Below are 27692 nucleotides of genomic sequence, written 5' to 3' on the forward strand. Positions count from 1 at the left end.
TGAGATTCTTCAAACTTTCTTGAAAGAAAATAATGAATCAACAGAAACAAATAAACAACACTTATTGAGGGATAACACTTCACATTTGTTCTTTTATTAATGGGTCCAGCAAATCTGTAAAGTCGGGGCCTATTGTCTTTATGCCTTACTGTCTGAGTGTATATAGAACAGTCAACACTCAACACCGAACAGACTGGATAACTTTTTCTTAAATTAAAAACAATCTTGTTTTACATACCACTCCCAGTTCCCTCTCCCTCCTGTCCTCCCATTCCCCCTCCAACCTCCATCCCCCCCATTCACTCCTCAGGGATGGTGAGGCCTTGCTTGGGGGATTATCAAAGTCTATCATATCATTTGGGGCAGGACCTAGGCCCTCCCCCATGTATCTAGGCTGAGAGTGCATTCCTCCATAGATTCCTCCTTGTTTCTTAGCTTTTCTGAGATTGTGGATTGTAGGCTGGCTATTCTTTGTTCTATGTCTAATATCCACTTACAAGAGAGTACATACCATGTTTTTCTTTCTGTGTCTGGGTTACCTCATTCAGGCTGGTTTCTTCTAGTTCCATACATTTGACTGTGAATTTCAAGGTTTCATTTTTCCCCCCGCTGAGTAGTATACCATTGTGTAAATGTACTACATTTTCTTTATCCATTCTTGGGTTGAGGGGCATCTAGGTTGTTTCCAGGTTGTGGCTGTTACAAATAATGCTGCTCTAAACATAGTTGAACAGATGTCCTTGTGGTATGAATGTGCACCCTTTGGATATATGCCTAAGAGCAGAATTGCTGGATCTTGAGGTAGACTGATTCCCATTTTCCTGAGAAACTGCCATACTGATTTCCAAGTGGTGTACAAGTTTGCACTGCCACCAGCAATGGAGGAATGTTCCCCTTTCTCCACATCCTCTCCAGCATAAACTGTCATTGATGATTTTGATTTTAGCCATTTTGACAGGTGTAAGATGGTATCTCAGCATTGTTTTGATTTTCATTTCCCTGATGGATAAGGATGTTGAGAAATTTCTTAAGTGCCTTTCAGCCATTAAGTTCAAATGGATCAAAGACATAGATTCAGCCACATTGAATCTCTTAGAAGAGAAAGTGGGAGGTACCCTTGAACGAATTGGCACAGGATACCACTTCCTGAATGTAACAACAGTAGTACAGACACTGAGGATCCACAGTTAATAAATAGGACCTCGTGAAACTGAGAAGCTTCTGTAAGGTTGAAGGGATCAGACCCTCACTCTGCCCCTTGCTTTGGCAGCCATGACAAGCTACAGAACACATGTTGCTTAGTTTCCAGCTTTCTGCCCTAGTCCCTAGGAGGTCATATACCCTCCACATGGCAAGGAATCAATCAGAAGTTAGCTGGCAGCCTCTGGATGTGCTTTACAGTGCTTTATGGTAAAAGTGGTGTAACAGTGGTGTGCAGAGCAATAGCAACTGCCCTGGGTGGGCCTATAGGCCATAGCAACCAGTTGATCAATCAATACAGAATAGGTCGCCCAAACCCAGAAGACCGACAATCCTGAAATGTTGCATATCCTTAGACACTCCCCTTGCACAGCTCAATAAATTTCCTATCTCGCAGTTTCCCTAGGTCCTTCTCACGACACTTGCCACGTGGAACGGGCAGAGGGCCCAAGTTAATGGAGTTAACTCATTAAATACTGACTGACTCTTTGTTTTTACATTGGAATGGGTCTCTTGGTGATTTGGGGGTTCAGAATTTGGGCACAACAAGGCAAAGGACAACAAGAAAAAATGTCAGTCCATGGGATGGGCAAAGATCTTCACCAACTCCATATTTGACAGAGAACTGATCTCCAAAATATACAAAGAACTCAAGAAGCTAGTCACCAAAACACCAAATTATCCAATTAAAAAATGGGGTACAGATCTAAATAGAGAATTCTCAATAGAGGAATCTCAGACTGGATAACTTATTCAAGTGAAAACTGGCACTTGGTTTTGGACGCTCTAACACCAAAGCCTGTACTCTTTCTCTTTACTCTCCCATTTATTCCTTTTGGTTTGATTTTTTGAGACAGCTTTGGAGCCTTTCCTGGAACTCCCTCTGGAGACCTGGCCTGCCTCTGCCTCCTGATTGCTGGGATTAAAGTCGTGTGCCATCACCTCCCTACTCTCCCATCTATTCTAAACTACTACTGCCTCACTTGTTCAGACCCTGAATTGGATTTTCCCTAAATTGCTAGCTTAGGATCTACGTTGATCTCTTCTGGGAACTTGTGAGTCACAGAATCCTTTCAATTTCTGGAGATTTAGGGTGTCAAGTCCCTCTACTTACAGAAAGCCCACAAAAGTTTCCGATCACATTGAGCAATTAGTACCAGAGGAAGGATTTGCTTTAAAAATGAGAAACTGTTTTCTCTAGTTTCTAGAACTGTGAAATGGTGGATTGAGCAGAGCCATGTGGGGGTGGAGGGTCAAGGACTTGGCACTGCTGTGGCTATGAGACTTCCTCAGGGGAAGCCCTTAATAGCCTCAGGGCTGGTGGCTATACAGAACAAATGCTTAGTGATGATGCAAAGGAAAGGCATAGTGTGTGTGTGTGTGTGTGTGTGTGTGTGTGTGTGTGTGTGCGTGTGCGCACACACACACACACGCGCTCATACTGGGAATTAGTGTAAAGTTGGCCACCAAATATCTGGTTGCAGAAAGCACTGTCCAGCCATAAACCTTGGAATGGCTATAAATGATGGGTGGCTTTCTGCCAGACAATAGGAACCTACTTTAATTTTAAAGTATGACCAGAAGATTCCGAGTTTGTTAGATTTCTTCTGCTGTTAGGCACACAGAAGGGCTGCTTGCTCTGCAGTGCAAAGGGACCTAGTATTCCTTAGTAGGCCACTGTCCCCCAGGACTTCCTCCAAGTGCCTGACTCAGAACCACATTGAAGGAATAATTCTTACCAAAGCACCAGGCAGGGAGATGTTAATGAGCAAATGCTTAGAAAAGACTCTGGCATTCCTAAGAAGTGAAAGTGAGGCTGTTCGCACCTCCTAGGGGGACTTTAGATGCAGCTAGAGAGCTCAGCACTACCCCAGGCAGCCCAAGCGTGGAGGACTGCTGCAGATAGAGTATTCCTGACAGAGATGGTAGCAGCTGGCATGTCTGCTATTGGTGGAGACAAACTAAGGCCAGTCTATGGCAAGAGGTCACCACCAGGTGGCCAGATAGAGAAGAAACCTTCATTCCCCAAATTTCTAATTTGTAGCTTTGAAGCCACTGCTTGGTAAATATGGACTTCACATTCTGTTTTCTTTCCAGAAACATTTTTCTGAGCTTGCAGGGAGGCATGGTCTATGTGAAAAGATATCCTCATGCAGAATGTACTTTTCAAAATGAAAACATTAATGCTTCCTCCTGGTTAAGAAACTCAAATCTCCCCCAAATCCAAACTGCACAAATCACTACTAACAATAACAGCTGTAGCTCCCAGGCATTCAGGAAGCTAAGGCAGGGGGATCACAAGCTCAAGCTATAGTGAGTTAAAAAGCAAGCCCATGTAACTTATGAAGTTATATCTTGAAATATAAAAATTTAAGAATAACTAGAGGTATGATTTATTGGTAGTGTACTTGTTGCCCATATGCGAGGCCTTAGGTTCAATTCCTTAATACCCTCAAAAAGTATGGTGTATATACTGGAACCCGGCATTATGCTGACCCCGCCCCCTGACAATGGGCAGGGGATGCATACCTGCATTCAGGCAGATTCTCAAAGGGCCCTTTGTGGCATGGCCATGTCATGGCTGCAGAAGGACTCAGTACGCATGTGCAAGCTTCCCATTTAAGTGAGCACCTCCACCTGTTTGCCCCTTCTCTGCTTCCTCCCCCTCCCCCCTTTTCTTTTTCCCTTCTCTTTTCTTCCTCCTTCCCCTTCCCCATCCATCCCCCTCCCCCCCAATAAACTCCACATGGGTTTGATGAGCCTCACGGTTCATGTTCCATCTAGTGAAACTGAATCAAAGGAACAACATATGTCCTCCCAAACTTGTTATGTATACACACACTACCACTTACATTTTATGGCCTCAAACTCTGCAAGTAGCTGAGAATGACCTTGAATGTCTTATCCTCCTGCCTTTTATTTTCACATTGGGATTATGGTTATGCACCATTATGCCTAGTTTATTCAGGGCTGGGGGGCTGAGTCCATGCCTGTGTACACACTAGGCAAACACTATCAACAGAGCTACATCCCCAGCTCATAGCCCAGTGGCACTTAGCTAATGCATTTCCTATAGAGAGACATATAGGGTGTTTGTAAATGATAGTTAAAATAATGGTGACTGTTTTTATTACTGCATTATTTTACTTGTCTGTAGGTGTACATGTGTGTACTTATGTGGAGATTACAGTCGACATCAGGTACATTCTTTTTCTTCCCTCTATCTTAATTTTTTGAGACAGGTCCTTTCACAACCTGGAGCTTGCAAATTCGGCTGTATTTGCAGCTAATTAGCCACTGAGCTCTTTCTGCCCTTCTGCTCCTCAGCACTGGGTTTACAGACACACATATCACCATGCCCAACTTTTATTTGGGTGCTGAGGACCTGAACTCAGGTGCTGTTGTGTGTAGAACATACACTTTATCTGTGGGGTCATTTACCCAAATCCTGATAATCGCTTCTGACCATTAGTCTTCACATGCTTTGTCCTTTCTGATGGACAGATTCTTGGATGTGGACTGGCTGAAGCAGAGAATAGATACATTAAGTTTCATAATTTTGTCAGAATGTCATATATCGATTGACCAGCTCTCACTGTTTTTGGTATGTGAAAGAGTACCCTTTCCCTCAAGTCAGCACCAGCTGTGGACAGTAACTAATCTTTGCTGACAAAGAAAATGAACTTAAGTTAGTTTGATTATACATGTTTACTAAATAATGTATTAGGTTTGCTGTCATGGTTCCTGGACACATGCATTTTATTCTTCTGGAAATTCAATGTTTTCAGAAGAAGTATTTATTATTTTTTACCTACTGAATGATTTAGAGTTGCTCATCATTACAATCATTGTCACATTTTACATATGTTTAAGTCATTCTGATAACAGTAGAAAACTGTCCCCATGTTAAGTTCTATGACCCCTACCTACCCTCAATACAATTCCATGGAACACAGAGTTACCTACTTGATATTAGTACACTAGGGATATCAGAACCAAGTATCACAGCCTGGGTTGCTTGGAATAACAGAAATATATCCTGCCACAGTACTGGAGGCCAGAAGTACAAAATCAAAATGTTGGCAGGGCCATGTATCCTTGGAAGGGTCTAAGGGAGGATTCTTCCACATCTTTTCCAGCTTCAATTACCTCCACATATTTCTTGGCCTGTGGAAGCTTCATCCCAAACTTGTGCTTGCCCTGTATGTCACTTCTCCTCATTTAATGATTCCAGTCATTGGACCTCATCTTAATTTGATTGTATATGTATAAAATCTATTTCCAAATAAGGTTATACTCAAAGATAGTGCAGCTAGGATTTCAATGTTTTGGAGGTGGGACACAATTCAAGTTGCAACAAACCTACTAAGAAATAGATTGCTCTCTAGAACATTTGGAAGCTTAAACACCAAAAGATACACACGTTGTCAAATTGTTTTTTTTATTTAAATTAAAACTTGTAATTAAAATACAAGAGACCATCTTAGCTGCCAGATAGGGCCGGCTATGCATGTGGTGTAGAATCCTCTAGCACATGTCCTGAGATGAGCCTTTGAAAGCACAAGAACAAGCACTAGGACTGGGATCCAGTGTGTTCAACAGAATTGTTAGGTGGATAAAACTGGAAATCAGTTAACAGAATCTTTAAGAAATCCTTGCTTATTTTATTTTCTTCATATTGCTAAACATAATTGCCAGTTTTGGAAAACAGAAAAGTATTTTAATTTCAGAAATGTGTTTTCTAATATGTTTAAAAAATACAATCAATTGCCATTAATATAGGACTAACAGCTCCTAAAAGATGCTACAGAACTCCCTTAGTTGATCCTAAATGACTTGTTATACCCATAGGTCAGTATATCTCTGAATCCACATCAGAATGTGTCTCTTTGCAGTAGATGACGATTACCATAGAGACTGCACATGGCCATGGTGCAGAGATTAACAGCTTGCAGAATATTCAGCCCTAAATGGAATAGTTATACTGCGCCATCTCCTCTAGGCTCAGTGATCACACGAAGAGGGACCAGAGGGACCGTAAGAGACAAGATGGTGAACAAACACAAGAAAAGAGTGTCCTCTGGACATGGCAGGGTCACTGCACTGTGAACTTGAGACAGGTATGACTAGTCCCATGAAAGTTCAAGCCAGACCTAATCCCAGCAGGGAGAGCAGAGGTAGGTACAAGCCCCACCCCAGCCAGGAACTATTAGCAATTAATAGTTGCTGGGAGAGGAAAAGTTTGTTTTCTTTAAGAGTGTTGCCATGGATGGGCAAAAGAAAAAAAAAAAAAAAAAAAAAAAAAGAAAGAAAGAAAGAATATAAGTTGGGTGGATAAGGAAGTGGGGTGAATCTGGTAGAAGATGAGGGAGTGAGTGAATATGGCCAAAACTCATTGTACACAATTCTCAACAAACTAATAAAAATAAAACAAGCAATCTCCTGAAAATGATAGACTTACTATACTTAATTTGTTTTTAAATCAAGAGGTTTTTTCTAGTTGATATATTTTATCCATAATGACTTTTTTGCTTTTAAAGAGCATCACCAAAGCCAGCAAAGTGCAGTTGTATTGGACTAAGTCTACAATAGCTGCTTTGTGTCTTTTTTTTTTTTTTTCAGTCTTAGATACACATATAAGTTGTTTTGGCTTGACCCATCTGACCTGTGATCTGTGTTTTCTTCACTGAGCACTGAAGATAGAGATGTTGGAATTTACCCAGAGGCAGGAGGACCTCAGGTCTAGAATATTTTCAAAGGTGTGGAAATCACTGAAATAGATCATTTGCAAGAACTACGTGAAGGAAGCAAACATGCGAAGGTGAATTTTGCTTGTCTGCAAGTCTACGGAGTCGAAATTACATTCTTTGGAAAATGGAAGAACGAAACCCAATATGTGGTGTCATGTATTTCAGTTTTATAAAAAAGCTGGCTCAGTTAAAGAACTAATTTGTGTGCATGTGTGTCAAAAGCTTAATATAGATATACTGTGTAACTGATTTATCAATGACCATTTCAGCAATTCAAATTAAAGACAAAGTCTGTGCAAAATCTGCATGGCTCTTCTTTGGAAGCAAGCACAGGAATGACTTATGGTTGGAGTTAGAACACACCACTCTTCCTGCTCTTAGATTAGCAGGAACCGTGGTATGGAAATACCATAAAACACCTAACCTCCATCATAAAGAGAATACAGTTTCAGCATGGGGCATGGTCCTCTGCATAGGATACAGCATGATTTTAAAGGGTTAGTTGCCAGGAATAGGGGGTATTTTTGTAGATAGCTATGAGCCACAGAAGGCTCAGGGAGCAAGGAGAGTTACATACAGCTTCATGGGATGCATAAGGCTTCTTCTCCTGCGCGGTCAGATTCAACTGGAGTATGTAGAAAATGATGCCCAGGCTCATCTCACACTAATGAAATCCGAGAATGGGGTGATTTAAAAATGCAAGGGCATTTTTTTTAATTGTCCACGATGATGATTTTTATTTGAAGCAGAATTAGGTGCTACTTGGCTTCTGCAAACACATAAGAAAGGTTGGGCTCCATCTAAGTGAAGTAGCAATTTTGAAATTTTAAAAAATCAGAAAAAGTTGTATTTGATTATATTTAAACATGGACACCAATGACATAGTACTTTTTATGGAATTAATGATAGGTAAAGATATTTGATTATGTAACTTATTGATCTCTCTCTAAGGTAGATCAACACTAACAACAAACAGCATTAATATTTAAGAAATGAAAAAATACTTTAAAGGAAGATAGTTCAATTGTGTTTATGAACCCCAGAATGTCTCAATTGAACTGAAAAATGAATATGCAAGTGTGTTATAAGCTTAGAATGCATTGAAAGCAGTATCTTATTCCATTAAAAAAACAAAAACTGTTCAGATTCAAATGTAAAATTAAAGTGTTTAGAAACAAATACTTTCTGGAACCCATCTTTTAATAATATATATTTTTTTAAAATTCCATGCAGCAGTTCCAAAGGGTCCATTTAGTAACTTCCTGTTTCTGTGCCAGAGAAGATGACACTGATTGTATTAGGTTATTCACTCTTGGGAAAATGTCTTACTTCAGTTTTTCATACCCATAACCCAAGAGCCACACCAGCAGGGCAGAGTCAAGGCTCAGGCTTGGAGTTTGCTTTGAGCACCTGTGCATCCCAGTTGCACTCAGTAAGACCAATTGCTAAGGCACTCAGAAGGCTAACTTGCATTCCTTGCTTCTAATACACCACCAGCATCTGTGGGCATGGAGGGAAGAACGTAGTGGAGCTTGGCAATGCTTGCACTCCTTTCTGTCAGGAAAATGCATAGTAAACACGTGTGACAATCACCAATTATTCTACTAACGAACCTCAGGGATACTCAATACAAGATCATCAGGCATAATAAGCAAGTCAACAGTCTATTTAAACTTAGAATATTGGTCAACATTATGAAGACTGAGAGGGAGAAAAAAAATCAGCAAAGAAGCCACATGCTGAATATTAACCAAACCCATTAATGCCAACGTTTTTCCTCTGGTGAAGAAAGAGTTCAGCTGGGGGAAAAAACTGTATTTCTGAAGTGCCAGTGTTCAGAGTGTCCTATTGCATTTTAAATCTAAGTCTGATGACTGACACATACGGATTTCAAAGCTTTTGAATACAAAATTGCTTTTGGCTCTAGCACCGAATATTAAGCAGAGTGTTTCTCTCCTTGTTTGATGCCAAGAACGAGATGTAGGAACCAGTTAAACTGCACTGTCCATCCTTTGTCTCTACAAACTTCAATCTGATCCAGGAAATACTTCTTAGCATCCTCCTCATTCTTCCCCACCGTGAGAGCATCCCGGATATATTCAATGTCTTCTTTGCTTGTTAACTGGGGCATTCCTGTCATTAGCATCATGGAGAACAGGATGATCAGCAGGTTTGTGTGATGTCGAAGAGCTAGATAAGCCTTGACACAGACATCCTAGACAAAGAAGAGAAAGATGCTGTTATCAGTGTTCCCAGCTGGGGCTTCAATGTTCCAGTTTGATGATGCCTTTTGCTTTGGTCAAGGGTGATTTCTGAAGAACCTTAAGCTGAGTTGGAATTTATATGTTACTGTTCATGCAAAGGATTCTTTGTGAACAAGGCAGGTCTCTGCTTCAGGAAAAATCGTGGGGAAAACACGAACTACTGTAATCTTGTAAACATACCAGTGTGTTGCAGCTAGTGTGCTCAAGGTAAAGGGACTGACTCAGACATATCTCATGCTATTTGTTAGTGCACCTTTCAGAGTCAAGTTCTTCCCTGGGAAATTAAGGGTAGAAACACCTGTCCTTCCTAAAGAGACATGAGTCACTTTTGAATACCATATTGGAATCAATAGGCTTTATGTAAGCAAAAGTAATGTTTGCCAAGAGTTGCTGAAATCCAAAGACATATAGGAGATGTGTTCAATTTAGCCATCATATCTATTTTTTAACACTTTGTTGTATTTTAAAAGCAGAAGGATTTGCTTTTTACCATCTGATTTTCTAAATCGTTGAATGAATTTATAAATTTTAATACAAATTCCCAACACCGAGTGAAAGAGAGTGCTTTGAAAACTGATGGTGAGCCAAGCATGGTGGCTTAGGCCTGTCATCCCAGCACTCTGGAGGCTGAGGCAGGAGGATCATTGTGAGTTCTAGGTAAGCCTAGGCTACAAGGTAAGTTCCAGGTAAGCCTGGTCTACAGTTAGATCCTGCCTCAAGAAACCAAAAGGAAGGAAAGAAGGAGGAAAGGAGAAAGGGAGGGGAAAGAAAGAAGGGAAGGATGGGAGGGAGGGAGGAAGGGAGGGAGGGAGCAAAGGTTGCTGCCTCCATAAACACCTTTGGAGCAGGCAATGAGTCAGGCCTACCTAGTAAGCAACAGGCTTGTCTGTGCTGAGGCATATGAAAAGGTAGAGGATACTTATTCCTGTAAAATCAGTACTCAATCTTAACAGAATGACCTGGAAGACAGCATGTGCAGGAAACTAATGCTAATGATTATAGATATAAATATTTCATATAAGATACTGAAAAAAAGTAAAAAAAAAAAACCCTCTCACAGAATACTAAATAGGATTTATGTTCAAACTGCAAGATATGCTGACCAAACTATATTAACATCAGTTTCTGATTTTTATAAAATATGAAAATTAATATGACATTAAAATATAACTGTGAAATGCTGGATGTTATAAAAATAATTTAAAATTTTAAAATGCCAGAAAACATAAAATAGAAAAAGAAATAGTGTGTAAAATCAGAAAAGGGGAGATAAAATTATTACTATTTATAAATAATATGCTCTTTTCCCTGGAACTGTGAGGGAAAGAAAATTCAAATATTATTGTAACCAGCTTTTTGGTAAATTATGTTTTGTGTGTGTGTGTGTGTGTGTGTGTGTGTGTGTGTGTGTTGTGTATGGGGGCCAGATGTCAATGTCAAGGCATTGGGTGGCTTCCTCAGTCACTCCTGGTTTTACTGTTTGAGGCAAAGTCTTTCACTGTTTGGTCCTGGGGCTCAGCAATTCATCACTACTAGTTGGCCAGTGGACCCTAGGATCTACCCATCTCTGCCTTCTGAACACTGGGAAGTTACAGGTTTGTGCTACCATGCTTGCCTTTTATGTGGGTATCAGGAGTTGAACTTGGGTCCTTATGCTTGTAAATAATAGCCACCAGTTGGCAAGTATGATGAAAAACAAAAACAGTAGCTGTTGTGTGTATTGATAAGAAGAATACCATACCTAGAATAAACATATCACAAAAACATGCTGAACCCACTTAAAGAAATGTAGAATTCTACTGTGCTACATAAAGGAAAATTTATACATGGGATAACATAGCATGTTCCTCAGGGAGAAAACTCCTCTCAGTATATCTATTATTCTTGGGTTAATCTACAAACAGTGATATTTCAGTAAAATTTCTCACTAATTAAATTTAGGTATGGGTTTTAGTTTAACATAGTTAGGATCTGAGGAGACATTTTGATAGATTATACTAATGAGAATATGTGCTTGCTGCAGCAGATATTAAAGCATCTTATGCAGCTATAACACGGAGAAGGGTGAAGTTGTGTCTATTGTTTAAAAAAAAGACAAGAAAATTTGTGGGATAGAATAAAAAGTGGGGAGACACAACTAAGCAAATAATAAATGTGAGATGCAATTAAGACAAGTTCTGAAATCAATGAGGAAAAACTATTTTTTATGAATGTGATCTGGATAACTGGTTCATTACTTGAGGAAAATGAAGTTAAAAATTCACTCCCTGGGGCATGCCAAAAGGAATTCCAGATAAATCAAAGTTCATTCATGAAAAGGGCAAATACTGGACTAATCAGGCATTAAGAAGGCACTTTACAAGGGTAGAAGCAATGCAGAAATTATAGAAATGTAAATGCATGTGGTGAGAGCTACAAGCAATTGTTAAGAGGGAATAACAAAGAAAACATCTATGCAATGTGACAGACCACTCTCCTATCTTAATGCACAAGCCAGGATATGTGAAAATTCACACTGTCAGACACAAGAGCAGACAATAAATCTTGGAGACTATGAACATTATTAGTAAGCCAATGAACAAAGTGTAAAGCAAGACAGAAGCATTCGTAAACACAATGGATAAGTTTTGCTCTTTTAGTTTCTTACAGATAGATCCTGCTTGATCATCACAGACAGTCTGAGGGCAGAGAGTGGCTTTACAGCAGATCACTTGTTAACATAGCTGCTGCTATGATAGGACTTAGCTGTGGTGTGCATGTCATATTTGTCAAAACTCAGAATTGTACACTTAAAGTAGGTGAAAATTTCTGTCTGAAATAAGTTTCAAAAGCCCGACTCTTAAAAGAATCTATGTGCTTCCCCAGACACTTCTATTCTAGGAATTGAACTTTTACAAGGTTGGACTCCATTTCGATTGATTTACATTTAAGAGAAAGTTTTTGAGAGCATCATTCAAGGAGGTGGCAACCTCAGTGGCCCATAATTGGAGACAGAATAGAAGGCTGAAGAAAACTACCTTAGTCACCTATTCTAAGGCTCCAAGAACGGCTCCATAGGAGAATAAATAAACACGTGACAGCCTGTTATGAAGGAAAGATGTAGAACATATGTATCTTCCCATCTTCATCCTTTAACACAAGATAGCCTTTTCTGTACCTACTATTTTCCCTCTCCTCAAGAGTGTGAGAAAATGCCTGCAACTTAAGGGAGAGAGGCTTTGTTTTGGCTCCTGGATTCACAAGGTGATAGTCTATCACAGTGGGCAAGACAGCACAGCAGGAGCTTGTGATGGCTGCTAGCTCACAAAGCAGTAGACAGGAAGCAGAGAACTCTGGTTGGAATCAGAAGCAGATATAACTTCAGAGAGCCTGTGTCCTGTGTCCACTATCTGTACCTGTGTCCTCAGGTTCTACAATTTCCCCAACACTGCCATTACCTGGGGCTAAGTGTTCAGACACACGCAGATGGGGGACTTCTCAGTCTCAGACCACAGCACTGTATCATTTGCATGTAGTACAGCAGTAACCACGATGATAATAGAGGTCAGGCCTTTGTCACACCGGACAGGGGAGGGAGGACATATTATACTATAAGTAATTTTGATACTAGAAAGAAAGGCAACTTATATAAAACAGGCACAGAAGACTGCCCTGACTGAGGATGCAGGGTGTGTCAGTTCTCTTCCTTTCTGACCAGAACTCTGCATCTTTTTTTCTGATCACCATGGAGGAGGAGGCAACAGCAGTCCCCAGAGCTTGTCTGGGTTGTTCCAGCTGCAGCCCAGACTTCTCCAGTACATTAGTGCCCTTGCATTCTAAATGATGCCGTGGATGTCCGGAAATCATTTTCTTTGCTTATCCCCAACCCACTGAGGCATTTCGAGTTTCTTAGTAATTACAGAGGCTAAGTGCAGACATCACCTTGGGCTACAGACTCATTAATTTGCCAACTCCTACGATTTTCACACAGACTTAGGGAGACAACTTTTTATTTGGAACCAGAGTACGTTCTGATTTTTAATTATTTTCTATCCTTCTATACACTGGGGGCTCTGGGCAAATTTCCTGCTATGTGAGCCCACTGTGGGTTCAATCTCTTTTTAATGGAATATTTTCAAGGAGGGAAATTGACCCCAGGCAAAGTTATTGTCACACCAATCCATAGGTGCTCAGTAAATACTTTCAGGTGATGACACAACCATCCCTGTGTCCAAAGAGATACACAAAGGGAAAGGAGGGCCTGCTTCTCTTAAATGCTACCCCACCCTGACGACTTAGCATCTTCCTGTGGATGCTGAAGAGTGGACTCAGGGCCTTATATGTGCCTGGTGAGCACGCTACCACTGACCTGCATGAATAATTTTTGTTGGTTCTAGCTTATTCGAGTAGTTCTGACTTTCACATGCAGGCTCTTCTTTGAGAAAGAAGCATCTTCCCTAAAATTAACTGAATGTTCCAGACTTCGTAGGCTGGCTGCATAGATTTACAATGAGAGTAGATGTTACTGTTCTATGTGGAAGGGAGAGTGGAGTGGTTGCTAACAGCAGGTTCACACCTAGTTGTATGGACACATAGTTTGGCTTTCTTATTGACAATCAGAGAAGTCATTTAACTCCTCTGGACCTCAGTGTTTTCATCTGTAGGATGAGAACAATAGTAACAGCAATAGGCATTTCCTATGGTTGTGGTGAGATTTGAATGCTACATCACTGACTTTTACTCCATAAATACTTCATAAATACTATGAAGAGTTGCATCGTTGAACACAGTTCTCATCAGGGCATCAGTTTCTTATATAAATCATCTATCCAAAATGATTTCTTAGACAGTTGAGAGTTAGTGGCTGAAAGATGTGAGAATGGGTAATTAGGTTTTTATTTTTGTTTTTTGTTTTTTTCCAATGTGTATGAGCTGTCTTCACACTGGCCCGCTGAGGAAGGGTACATAGGATGTCATACACTGGGCATCTACAGCTGATTCTTTTGCTTTGGGGGTCATGATTGGTACTACTCCACCCACTGTAGCCCTAGAAGTTTCGTATCTGTCCTTTGTACTCAGTGACAATGCTTGTGAGCATGTCCTGGTCACACTACTTCAGCCCAGAGGACTATGGCTTGAGTGGCTACAAGTATGTGGCTTGGGAGCTCAGGGGAAAACCCAGAACACAGAAGTTACTGGCTGTTGAAAGTGGGTTTTTTTTTTTTTTTTTTTTTTTTTTTGTTTTCAGGGCTCAAACACTGTTCTAAACTGCCTGTGAGAAGTTGTGTGTTATTGAGTGAAGAAGGGAAATAGTCTGATTAGGGAATTGGTTTCATAAACTACTTAATGTGGAAAACATTCCATTACCACTGAGGACATTAGCTGGAGCACTCTCTATCAGTAGCTAATAAATAGGTTGAGCCTGCATAGTATATGTGCTCTTAATTTCATTGTTGTTTAAATGCCTTAATTGTAGCATCTAAACCCTGAAAGAAAGGAATGTTTTTTATAGGCTACCACCTCCACACATCTTAGAAACAAAGGGATTCATTACCATTTCAGTACCCCAACCTTGCCTCCATTTATTAACCACCCCAGCTGCTGGTTCATTAAGCCAACTAATTTTATACATGCCATCAAATAATTCTTAACCACTGAAGAATAGTTCTAGACTGCTGAAGATCATATGGATACTCTTTTAACAGCCAAAACCCTTGATTCTCCCCTAGGAATGAACTGGAAATGTTCCCTGAAGAAGTGACGTCAGGCTGGGAGGTGGGCGAGAAAAAGTGACAAATATTCATCTCTGAACAACAACAAACTGTTGTCTCTGCCAGCCAAAGGGTCAATAAAAAAAATTGTCCAGTCCAAGCATGCATTACATATATTTTAAAATAAAAGTCAAGGCATTGGCCAGCCAAAATTTTTAGTACTTATCTTGACAAACCAGAAAAGATTATTAATTTGTAGACCTAACCATGCAGGAAGAAGTATTCTATGGTGAGTTTGAACAGAGAGAGTATCTGACTCTTAGCTACTCATTTATTGAGATAGAATTAGTAGTTTCATTGACTCTCAAATTAGCTTCTTGCCAGGGAAAGGGATATACCATTGTCTCTCAAATATTTATATAAAAATTCATTAGTTATAAAAAGACTATAATTGTTTTCTTTTAGTCTGTATTAAGAATGGCCTCTCTATCTCTGTCTGTCTGCTCTATGTGTGTGTTATGTATATATCTTTCAGCCTTGTACCAAAAAGATTTGAGGTGGTCCATCTAGGTATATAAAAGTAAAGATAACTTGTAACAAAGGTAGATGGAAAAGGGGAAGAATTCACAATAGGCCACAGAAAGAAAACAAATAAACAAACAAAACTACCCACAGATGCCATAAATTTACAAAAAGTGATCTTCAACTTCATTTCTTGCCAAAGGGACTATCTAAGCCATTTCACTATGCAACTTTGAGAAGTTAAAAGCAAAGCACAACCTCATTTATGGGAAGCAGCACTTTTATAGAATCTGAGACCTTTGAAAATTTCCCCAGAGTGTTATTGTGGAGGGCACACTTTGAAGATAATGAAACACGTACCTCATAATGTTGCTACAGTACACACAGAAATCCTTTAAATGAAACTAAACATGTAGAGGATGACTTTCTTGACATGTTGAGTAGTGTTTAAAAGTAACAGGGTGCTAGTATCTTGGGTGTTGAATAACAGTCCATGTGGGTGGTGGAATAAGCCATAAATGTATTTATGGGTGTTCCAATACTACACTTCCAGTCTTAGATTTGTATATTTCCCAGATTAAGTTCAACAGATAAGCCAAGTCCTAAGAATATGAAAACCCCCTTTGTCTGAGGGAGATAGCACATCAACATATTTAAAGTCGTAGCCTTTTTTGCATACATCTTCCATGGAAAGATGGAAGTTCTCTGTCTTCATGCTGGGATGGGAGAGGCTGAGCTGACCTAGTTAATTGGCCAGAGTGAAAATCCCAAGAGGAATCCCTTGCCAGCTCTGCACATATAATGTAATAGATACACTTGTCATCTCCTACTTGACCTATATTAGGCATTAATTAGGGTAATTCGCTCTTAACCAATTGTGTTCCAAATGGCTTTTCTTTGCTTTGCTCTTTCTCTCTCTGTCCAGTCCAGGGCCTTGTTTCAAGTTGATGCACATTTCCTTTCTCAACTCAGATTCCAAGACTCACTCCACAGAGACCTATGTTGCATCCTAGCCTTCAGGGAGTTGTACTTCTTGCGTGCACTTCCCCCAATGTACGTCCTTGTTCATGATGTCTTTTATGCGTGGATGTTCCTTCTCCTCCCTGCATCTACCAGATAAGATGAAACTGAGTTCATTCCCAAGGGCCCAAGGGCTTCCTTCTAGGAACAGCCTCCTTCCTTCCTTCCTTCCTTCCTTCCTTCCTTCCTTCCTTCCTATCTATCATCTATCTATGTATCTATCTATCTATGTATCTATCTATCTATGTATCTATCCATCTATCTATCTATCTATCTATCTATCTCTATCAATTATCTATCTATCTATCTATCATCTATCTATCTATCTATCTATCTATCTATCTATCTATCTATCTATATATCTATCTATTTCATCTATCAATTATCTATGTATCTATCTATCTTTCATCTATAGCTATCTATCTATCATCTATCTATCTATCTATCATCTATCTATCTATCTCTATCAATTATCTATTTATCATCTATCTATCTATCTATCTATCTATCATCTATCTCATCTATCAATTATCTATGTATCTATCTATCTTTCATCTATTCTATCTATCTATCTATTTATCATCTATCTATCTATCTATCTATCTCATCTATCAATTATCTATGTATCTATCTTTCATCTATATCTATCTATCTATCTACCTACCTACCTACCTATCTATCTATCTATCTATCTATCATCTATCTATCTATCTATCTATCTATCTATCTATCTATCTATCATTTATCTCATCTATCAATTATCTCTGTATCTATCTTTCATCTATATCTATCTATCTATCTATCTATCTATCTATCTATCTATCTATCTATCTATCACCTTCCAGGCAGGATTAATTGTCCCCTCTGCAAACCACTGGCAGCACTCTCTTCACACAAAGTATTCCTTGGCCTGGAGTGGAGTGGTGCTAATCTGTTTCTTGGGCTGCTGTGCCTTTGCTTTGGATCACCTGTATGCAGCACAGTGTTTCATACACACAGAGAATCTGCCCCTGTGACATGACTGAGAACTTTCTGGGCAGAAGCCGAGTTAGGTCTTGGGCAAGGGTTACTGCTTTAAAATGACCAGGAATTGGAGAATAGTTCTATTTGAAGGCGATTAAACTGGACTGATCTCCTAGTCCTTTAAGAATGATACTGGCCTGGCCCAGTGCTCTGAAGCATACATAGCAGGGATTTAATAAGTGCATATTGAGTCCATGTCCTGTCTTACACAAGGTGAACACAGTTTGATGAAGCAGCAGGCTAGGGAAGTGTAGTCATCAAGTAATAGACATAATCAGGGATCAGACCTCCCATGCAAAGGAAAAGAAGTTCAAGAGGAGTAAGATGACCACACAGAAGACTGCCTGAGGGAGGGCAAGGTCTCCAGCCTGTCTGTGGCTGGCTTAGCGAGGACAGTTGTGTCTCCAGAGAAGCAAAGCAAGTAGTCAGCCTTTCCCTCCTAGAGCCTCATTGCTATACCAACATTTTCTGGGAGCCTTAAACAAGACTATGTGCGGACTTTGTCTAGAGTGAAGAGGCCCTGACTTCCAGTATATTCTAGACTTTTAGCCATTGCATCAACAACTCAGGAGCCATCCTGTGACCCGAGGCTCCTTAGCAACCTCAGAACTCAGCAGCAGCTGTGTATATGTTTATAAAGACCATGAAGGCCAGCTCTTAGGCCCACACCTGTGTCTCAGGAACGTGTCTTACATTCATTACGGCACCTTTCTTTTTCTTAATGGCCGTGCTTAAAAATCTACATTAAAATATCTTTAATTAACTTCAACTCTGCTTCATAGTTGCTTGTCCTCAGAATATTTCTGCACTGAAGCCAAAGGTCTGCTTTTGTCCGAGTTGCAGCCCCTGAAAGATGGAAGGAGTGTGGGAGAGATGGCTAAGTGCGTGAAGGTGCTGGCCCTGCAAGCCTGGTAACCTGAGTTTGATTCCAGAACCCTCATGAAGATGGGAGGACAGACCTGGCTCCCAGGAGCTGTTCTCTGAACATCATACACATGCCATGGCACAGATATATACACAATAATAACAAGTAAAATAACACCTAAGGGCTAAGGTAACTTCTTAAGCCGTTCTTTAGCACGACACTGTACTTCTGTCCCTGCCATTGCTGCCAGTATAAAACAAGTCACCAATGTGCTGAAAGCTGTTTGCTTTGTTTTAAAAACTATCTGGTCAGCCAAAGAGATGGACATTGTCATCACTAAAATACATTTGACCCCTGCCTGTGGGAGGCTGCCCTGGAGGCTGCAGATGTTCATGGATTCAAATGCTGAGCCTCAGTTTCATGTCTCTGCCTAACCACAGTTTGTCCCTAATGCCCCCTTCTCACCAGCTGCCCCGCTGAGGTAACTGGTGGATACGAGCCCAGGTTAGGCTCTGCCTTGGACAGAAGGGAGTGGGGCAGACGGAGCTCTGCTGTCCCCCATGGTTTCCCATTGCTCACATGTTTGTGTTGTGTATGAGGAAGGCTCACCTCACTCTTAACAAAAAGTGGGTCCTCTTTTCTCTACCCTGACTAATGGATTATTCATCATGCGGTTGAAACTAACAAAGGGACTTTTAGCTCAAAATGCAAATGTGTACATTTCCTTGTTTGCCTAAGCATGATGGCTTTCTTACACCAGACTCTGAGATATTGCTGACAGAATTTATGGATGTAGTTCCTGGGATAGAACAGCTTTTTTTTTTTTTTTTCAGTAACAAGTATAAAATAAAGAAACACAAAACCCTGAATTATCAGTATGAGAAAAAAGGAAGAAAGAGAAGAAAAGAAAGAAAGAAAAAAGTAAAACAAAAGCAAATTTGCTCAAGTCCAGAGTTAAGGATGAAGCTCGGTTGTTGGTCTGTATCAAGCATTGGAAATTCTTCATGTGGGTAATTTCCTGCTTCAATGGACAGCGTTCTCTTGATGTGAGTGAAGAGGGTGAATGGGGGTGGGGTGAGAACAGGTAGAGGTGGAGGAAGAGGGTGAATGGGGGGTGGGGTGAGAACAGGCAGAGGTGGGTGAAGAACCATCTTTAACCATAACAGGCTACTTTGTCATGTTTTATATATTGTCTGTGACTTCATTTCAAAAACGTTTCAACATTTCCAAAGTGTGATCATTTGTCAATAGAGTTTGTGCTGTTGTCGATCTAGCCATTCTGCAGCTTTCCCTGAAATAATGCTGAACAGCTGGCTCTGACACATGCTCCCATCATTGCTGCATCCACAGTGCTCTAGGGCTGATGGTCTTGGTCTGGGACCTTCAGAACTGTGAACTAAATAATAGCTTTCTCTTTATAAAGTTAACTAAATACATAATACCTAGAAAAGCCATAAGTAGGCCATGCTCCTTCTTTACAGATGAGAAAGCAAGGCTCTGAAAGGAGAGTAACTGTCATCCTGGACACAGCTGGGAAGCATACTCAAGTCTGCCTGATGCAAAGGCTACCTGTGATCCCTGTGTTATGGACATTGTGCAGGTAATACTCACAAGTGTGTAAAATGCTGGCCAGTCTTCTAAACACAGAGGTGTAAAGTACAGCACAATTCGCAGAGGAATGCTTTAGGTGATACACACTATATCAATATCATGTGACTTAGAGGGTAGAGGTTAATGGTTAAGAAACATGCGTTGGCCACAAGAGATGAAGAAATGTTCTTAGACCAAAGAGCACAAACTTGAGGAAACTTCCTGCACAGGTGCTGCATTGAGTAAATTGCTTGGAGGGGCAGGGAGCCTCTCCTTGGCTTCCTCATTATAAAAATCTTTTCATCACAAATGTTTTTTAAACTGAAAATCCATGGCAGAAGCAACAAAGAAAGCTAAAGGGAAGTGCTGCTGGGATTTGGTGGAGTGGAACTCTGTGTGGGTTCATAAAGATATCATCAACTGGACCAAGGGTCAGTCTCCTAGGGAACATCACTCACAGGCAAATACACAGGCTGTATATTTATAGGAAAGAAGAGACCCACCATGAAGGCAAAATTCCATGCATTTGTTTGATGCTCTGAGCTACTATTTGCTGTTGTCATGTCCTGCCCAAAGATAGTCAGATCAATTCTATTCTCAAGACAGCAAAACAGTGTTTTCCCTTCTTTAAATAGTGAAATTCTTCTACCATTCTCCTCCAAAATGTGTCCAGTTCCTGAAAACTGTCTGAAGCCCAACTGTATACAGAAAAGAACATACCCACATTCCTAAAGCCGTCTGACCAGAAGGGGTGCATCTCATCATTACCAATCAGACAACCAGGCAGTGGATCACAAACACTAGTTACAGATCAGCACATGAGTAGCTATTCCCCTGAAGTTCAAGGCTCATGGCATCTTCCACGAGTCATACTGGACTCTAAGGAAGCCTCATAGAAAGTTTTGCCCTTGAGATGTGGAGTGGAAATCAAACCACATTGAAGGCACATTAAGGAAAGTGGCTATGTGCAGACTACCCAAGGCAAAGGGACTTCTTAAGTAATCACTCTTGGTTTCTGTTTTGTGTTTGTATTGTTATAAAGTAGGTGTACTTATAACTTTTCTGAGTTGTGTTCATTTACACTTATTATATTTGCATGTATAAAATGCTCTCCTTGTGTGTTTGAATCTGAACATTCTCAAGTACACTCCTGTAGGTCTACTTGCAGGTAAGTGGAACCAGAGCTCACACTAAGAACCTGTGGTCAGCTGATGAGATGGCCAATGAAAAAGTGACTACCCTTTATGCAAACAAAACTGGTATGTGCAACAAGAATTCCCTGTTGGTAATACGATAAATGCACACACAGTAGCAAAAACCAAGTGAAACTCATACTTGTTGGTGAGCCCTGAAACATACTTGAAGTTTGAGCCTTCTAGTCAGTCTCGAGTGGTTCAATCTCCATCACTGCCCTTTCTTGAAGCTGTCCTCAGCACCAGCACCACCTTATGGGACAGTTTGGTTTGCTGATGGTTTTGATGAGCTGGTCCCTGGGAGCTTTGTGTGTACTCGAGGGAATAAACGGAGGTAAGGAGGAGGAGGAAGTAGGGTGATCACATCATGAGGGGAGGAAGAGGTGAGTTCTACAGTGAGTATGTTTGGTTGATATTGACAGTAGGTGTGGTAGACAGGGGTGACATACCTGAAATTTCTGGAAGTGAGGGCTTGTTTTCTTTCCAGAAGTTCCCATCACAAACAAGAAGTCTGGGGTTAGGACAAATGGCACTCTCTCTTTATTAATGCCCAGGAAACTTTTGTAATTCCCCAGAATGTGTCCAAAGTCTATGTGAAATAGGTTTCCTTAAGAGAAGAAATGCCCGACATCATTACATGGCCTAAGTGCTTACAAACATTTTGGTTTTTTGAAATAATTTTGCAGTTTCCTGGAAATGAACTATTTTGAGTGAAAACATTTTATACATTTATTAGCCTTTGGTACTTTCAGTCTTAGCCGGTGTATGGAAGCAGCAGCCACAAGCATACTTTAATAGGCTTGTTCTTTAGATGACACCAAATGTCATTAAAAAAATACGTGTTTCCAAAGCATTCTGGACAGATCAACTAACCTCTAGCTAATATATGAAGATCATGTTTAAGGGATGCCATGTTCTTCACGTAACTGACAGACTGATGTTGTATTTCATACAGAAAGTAGGATGTTAGCTTTTTACTTTTAAGTAGTGATATAGAAATGTCATTTTGGATCCCTTTTGGGTCACTTTCTACCACTACTATTATCATCAACAGTAGGGCCACATTAGTTTGTGTTTATTTTGTCTTTCATCAATTCCATAATCCACAAATGTACCATTATTTTATGTTTACCCTGTTCTTGCAAAGAATAAGTAATTAGCTCTAAGATCTAGTGCTCTATAATACTCTACTCTTAATAAAAATGTCTGTCACAGAATCTATATAGCACAGGCTAACTTTGAACTTCTAATCTTTCTCCTTCAGTCTCTGGAGTGTTGGACTTGCAGGAATTGATCACCATGCCAGGGAGACTATAAAAATGTGTTCAACTTCCACATATGAGCATCTTATTGTATGGTTGCCATTACTGGCTACTGTCAGAGTACCATGAACCAGTAAAGCTAAGGGTTGGGGACTCGGGTGTTTTAGACCGGAGGATCTCTCATGTGTTTTATTATGTGTTCTAGTTGCTTTTTGCAACATTTGGCAGTGTTGATCCCTCCTACCATTACCAGGTTCTACGATACACTCCCCACTCTCTGTTTCTACCTCTCAATGGAACTTCCTCTCTCTTTTAGTTTCACTTCCTGTCCCTTCTTCCCTCACCCATCAATCCTCTGTCTAAAGTGACCAGTGGCCCTATTCGAAATGGCTTCTAGACCTGGGCTCCACTTGGACTCTTACTCTGTGATGGGGGATGGGGTAGCATGGAGGCAATGTTTAATGAGGACAAGTGGTTCAGATGGACAGCAGTGATGGCTGCAAAATAATAGGACCATACTTAATGTCCCTTACTTAACCGAACACTTAGGAATGCTTAAAACAGACAGTTTTATGTTTATATGTATTTTACTACAATAAAATTTTTACTTTCCTGTGGGCAAACTCACCTGTCTCTGAAATCATAATGTTGTCATTGTGTCTGTCACCTATTCCAAGAACAAATGTCGCCACACAGTAGCCGGCACAGGAATAAACGAACCTCTCTACTGCTGCCTGAAACTGATGAGAATGATATGGATGTCAATTGCTTTCCAACTACAGATAGCAGCCAGAATCAACTACACATGTCCGCCAGAAAGACAGCATTCCAGGAGCCACTTCAGATAGCAAGTTAAGTCCATTCTCATTAGTTTTCTGTCAAGGAGGTGCCAACAGTCACATTGTTCTGCTTGTATTTTCAGCAGATAGTTAACTGAACACCATGGTATGAGGGAGACCCAAGAAGCAAAAGGCCATAGTAATTTATTCAAAGTTCCCAGCCTCTCCTTTTCTGCAACTGTACAGAACTCACAGGAATTTTTGCAATTGTGCTCTGCTTGTGACCACTTAAATGGATGGATGGTTTCACAAGTCTTCATGTGTAACAGATTAACAAAGGCTACTAATTATATTCCCTCCACCAAAGGCTGCTAGCCATGCTAATCTCGTGCAGTAGAACTTTAAGCAGCACCCAGACAGCTCAACTGGTTTGTGAAGGAAACAGCATATACACTTCAGCAAGATGGGCCCTTTTCACATCCATAATTTACTGTTTGGATCCATAGACACAAACTGCAAATTATTTTGTTTGGTATGAAAGAATGTATATATTTTGTGTTGAACCACAAAAATAGCCACAAAAGTGCTAACAAACTATTTCACAGAAACAAATTCTATGCAAAGCCTGACTGGTAATCAAAACTGAAGCAATGTTCCCTGGGTCTAGAACCAGGCACTCTGTCTCACAGATCAGCTGTGTCCTCGGGGGGAAAACCCTTGAAACCACCACTTCTTCAGCAGCAAAAGACTGCACCAATGTGCTAGGAAACAGAAACATCCATCGGGAGAGCCTGCCCAGACCAGAAGTCATGACTGTCAGACAGAGGGCAGGCTGGGGAGGGGAGAGCATACTCACCTTTTCTTCAATGGGGCATTTTTCCTTGAGCCAGTGGTTCAGGACTTCATCTTTGAATGCCCCTGTGTTACCCACTGTGCTTTGCTGAATCTGAGCGATGGTTGTGGCGTCCTTCACTATCTCGATCATTCCTACGGGGAGAGTCATAGTGTTCAATGGAGGCTGATTCTGCTGAGTCTTGGCTGAGTGCAAGAGGCTTTTTCTTTTATTTGATGCTCTTTTTGGGCAAAAGTCTGTTTTCCAGGTCTGATCTATTTTGTTGTTTGTTTGTGTTTTTAGAAAAGGTGATAACAGACAACAGCTACAGAAGTTATATGGGCTACTTTCTCAATATCCCTGGATAAGGAGAGGAAATGGCTGCTTTTGAGGAGTAACAAATTAAGACATTTATGTGCCAAGTTTAGCTTTTTGTTTTTTTCTTTTCCTAGTGATTGGTACCTTTTAAGGTAACATGGCCAAATGTTTTTTATGCGGTTCTCATAACAGAACCTTGAATAAAAATGAGTGTGATTGAAACGAAGATGTTCAATGCCTATAAAAGTACCTGAGTGGAGTATGTAATAGCTTCAGTAATGTGAATTCTGGAATTTAAAAAGAAGTGACAGCTCTTCCTGTCTAATTTTAAATGTTATCCACGAGAGAAAAGCTTAATGTGCAATGAGATGAGCACCTTTTCACGAGAGGTGGAGAGGAGTTAGAGGACAGAGCGAGTTCTTGGGTCGGCCGTTCCCATGTGTGGTCACAGGTCTGAGTCAGGTATCCACGTGTCTTCAACATGTCACTGTTGAACTGAGTTGCGTTCAGCAGCCTGGGGACACCTTTTGATTTAACTCTAACTTCCCAGCTAAGGAGAGCTTTCACTGAGCGTGTGTGCTCATTGCACTGGTGATGTAACTACCTACCTATTTTGTCACCAGTTGAGATGCAGCCATATGGCAGAAGGCACAGGTCCAGACATTCAGTCTCCCAAATGGACTCCATGATGCGTAGAATCTGGGAAACAAAGCACAGACACTTCCACTATACACAGCTGTTGGTCAATGCATTTTTCTTCTCTCTTAATAAGCCAGGAATCTTACCTGATTACACATAATATATGAGTAAATGTAAAATATATATCAACAACTCAACTTTTATTGATCAGCCTGATATTCAAAAATTTGCTGCCATTGCAAATGTGTCAATTTCAGCCCCTAGGTAGGATATATGTTGAAGAAACAGATGAAGAGTTTTCACTTGGGGGGAGGTTATTTTTTATTTGTTTTGTTTTTGCCACATTTCTCTATCTTATCAAACATTCCACTTTGTTATGTATGTTTCCCCACAACAACTGTAATGTCCTTTTACATGTTGACTGTTCTGTTATCTGCAAAACCATCTGCTACAACCAAGGCAGTAAAGTCAGTAATGATGGCATTAATACCAAACATTAGCTGGTTGTTCTTCTATGTGTGATTCTCGTATTAACCTTATATCTGGAATATAATTATTGTTTCCATTCAGAGGGTAAAGGAACAAAGGCTTAGAGAGCTTCAGTAAACACTGACCTTCAACACTCTAAGCAGTCTAAGCACAAATTGCCCCTCAGAATTAGAGGAACAGGAAAGCAACTTTTTTTTTTGTGACTTTGAAATGCTCAATTTTGCAAATTCAAAAGATTCCACAGATTTAATCAAAACTAAGTTCACATTTTAAAAGATTAAATAATTTATTTCTTTTTTCTTTCAAAAATCTTTCTTGGACAGAAAACAAAAACAAAACAAGACAACAACAATAAAACAACCCATTCTTGGAAAGAAAGCTGAGTACTATATTAGAAATAAGTCAAAACAGAATCTTAAGGAAAATTGAAACTATTATTTTTAGATAGCCTGCCTTTAACTTAGTATGCTTTGTCTTTTCTAAATAATAATAGGTTTCAGAAACTTTTACCTCTTCTATGATGAGGCACTAGAAGCTGGAGAGCATAGCTTTAAAGACATGTGAAGCTGAAGTCTACACAGAAATGTTTAAAAAATTCTGAAAAGGATGGGTGTTGATACCTTCACCATTCACTATCTCCCCTCATCATTCATCAGTGTGATCACGCCATTACCTGTCTGCTCATTTTTTCCTCCTTTGTATAAATCCTTCTTGAGCTTGTGTATGAATACCAAAGGGAATGTATTTAAGGAATATGCCTACTGGTGGGTTGGTAAGTCTGTGAACAGGGATAAACTGGGTACTGTAAACAGGTCGTACCACAGCCTATGTCACCATGCACAGAATGGAGTGCTTAAAGAGCCTACGTGATGTAGGTGTATCTGACTATTAGGGAATGTTGAATACTCATATTTGAAAGGATGGAGAGAACTATGGTGCTCATTAGATGGCATGTCTAATGATCCACATCTACATCCACCAAGTAAAACTTGTCTATTTAGTACCCTTTGATTGCTGTTTATCATATGGGAAAAATGGAAAGGAAGGCATATTTCGGACCAATACAGAATTCTTTCTGCAGATAATTGCAAAAAACCCAGTCCCTTCAAATCAGCCTACCTGTAAGATCAACATGTCTTGTCGAAGATCATCACCGTGTTTAAAGATGATTCCAATGGTTTCATTGGATAGGGCTGTAGGATCAGCACATTTAAACTCAAGCCACAGGGGCTTTTTCTTGGAGGCCATTACTTTACATTTTTCAATCTGCAAGGAAGTGATTGCAATATTACATACATTGAATACACATGGAGGGGGCACTGATTTTTTTTTTTTTTGTAGAGCATTTCTGTACACAAGTGCAAAGCCCTGGTTGGGAAATGATTTTCAATATTTGGATAAAAATATGGAAGTTGTTCTCATCTAAACAGAAAATGCTATCCATGTGTGAGAAAACTCACAATCCTTCAAACAATGGCTCTCAGAATATACTCCAAGGAACTCTAAGGGTCTGTGGAAAGCCCATGGATGCTGCAGGGACCGCCTCACCTCCAAGGGACAGTGGTACTCCCACACCACCATTAGCTCTGAGCACTTATGCTAGTATCTGTTTCTGCATTCTCTTCCTGAGATTTAATTTGAAAAAAAAAATGAGTTCTAGAGAGCGACCACAGGTCTGAAATATTATTACTCAGGAATCAGATGTAGGTCAAACCTAACTTAGGAAAATTTAGCAGCAGTAGATGGAAAATCTGGCACTTGGGCACAGGACTTGCAGTCCACTCCTCCCCCCCCCCCCAATATCAAAACAAAGCAGTATGACAAAAGTCCTAGCACCAAACCCAACCCTTTTCTGTGTGTATTTTTTTTATTGATAAAAGTGAATGCATGAATCAGAAATATAATGCAGGGGCTGGAGAGATGGCTCAGCAGTTAAGAGCACTACTCTTGCAGAGGATCTGGGACTGGTTCATGGCACCCACACAGGGCTGCTCACAAGAGCCTGTAATTCCAATTTCAGGGGGTCCACCACTCTGTTCTGGTCTCCTCAGGCAATGCACATACATGGAAAGCAGGCAAAAATACTCATACACATAAAATAAAAAGATAGATATAAAATATGATTTTTTAAAGTCACAGTTGGCAAGCTGCATCAAATATCATAATTTCTACTGATACCTAATCAATGACAGTGGATTGTATGTGCTTTTGCTATGAGGCCACCATACTAGTGACTGTTTATAAACTTAGAGATGT

At 40.2% G+C, this 27692-nt stretch overlaps 1 protein-coding gene across 1 annotated transcript in view; it reads right to left on the reverse strand.

Moving 5' to 3' along the window:
• Window positions 1-7964: 7964 nt before the first annotated feature.
• Pik3cg (phosphatidylinositol-4,5-bisphosphate 3-kinase catalytic subunit gamma) overlaps window positions 7965-27692 on the reverse strand; it is a 30602-nt gene continuing 10874 nt past the window's right edge. The window contains exons 6-11 of the mRNA XM_051175130.1: window positions 26556-26702; window positions 24917-25007; window positions 24015-24145; window positions 23008-23119; window positions 21567-21724; window positions 7965-9165 (exon numbers count right to left, since the gene is read on the reverse strand). Of these exons, the coding sequence (XP_051031087.1) occupies window positions 8887-9165; window positions 21567-21724; window positions 23008-23119; window positions 24015-24145; window positions 24917-25007; window positions 26556-26702 (918 nt within the window). The 3' untranslated portion in view covers window positions 7965-8886. The remainder of the gene's footprint in view (window positions 9166-21566; window positions 21725-23007; window positions 23120-24014; window positions 24146-24916; window positions 25008-26555; window positions 26703-27692) is intronic.

Source organism: Phodopus roborovskii, unplaced genomic scaffold (assembly GCF_943737965.1).
Source record: "Phodopus roborovskii unplaced genomic scaffold, PHOROB, whole genome shotgun sequence".
NCBI lineage: Eukaryota > Metazoa > Chordata > Mammalia > Rodentia > Cricetidae > Phodopus > Phodopus roborovskii.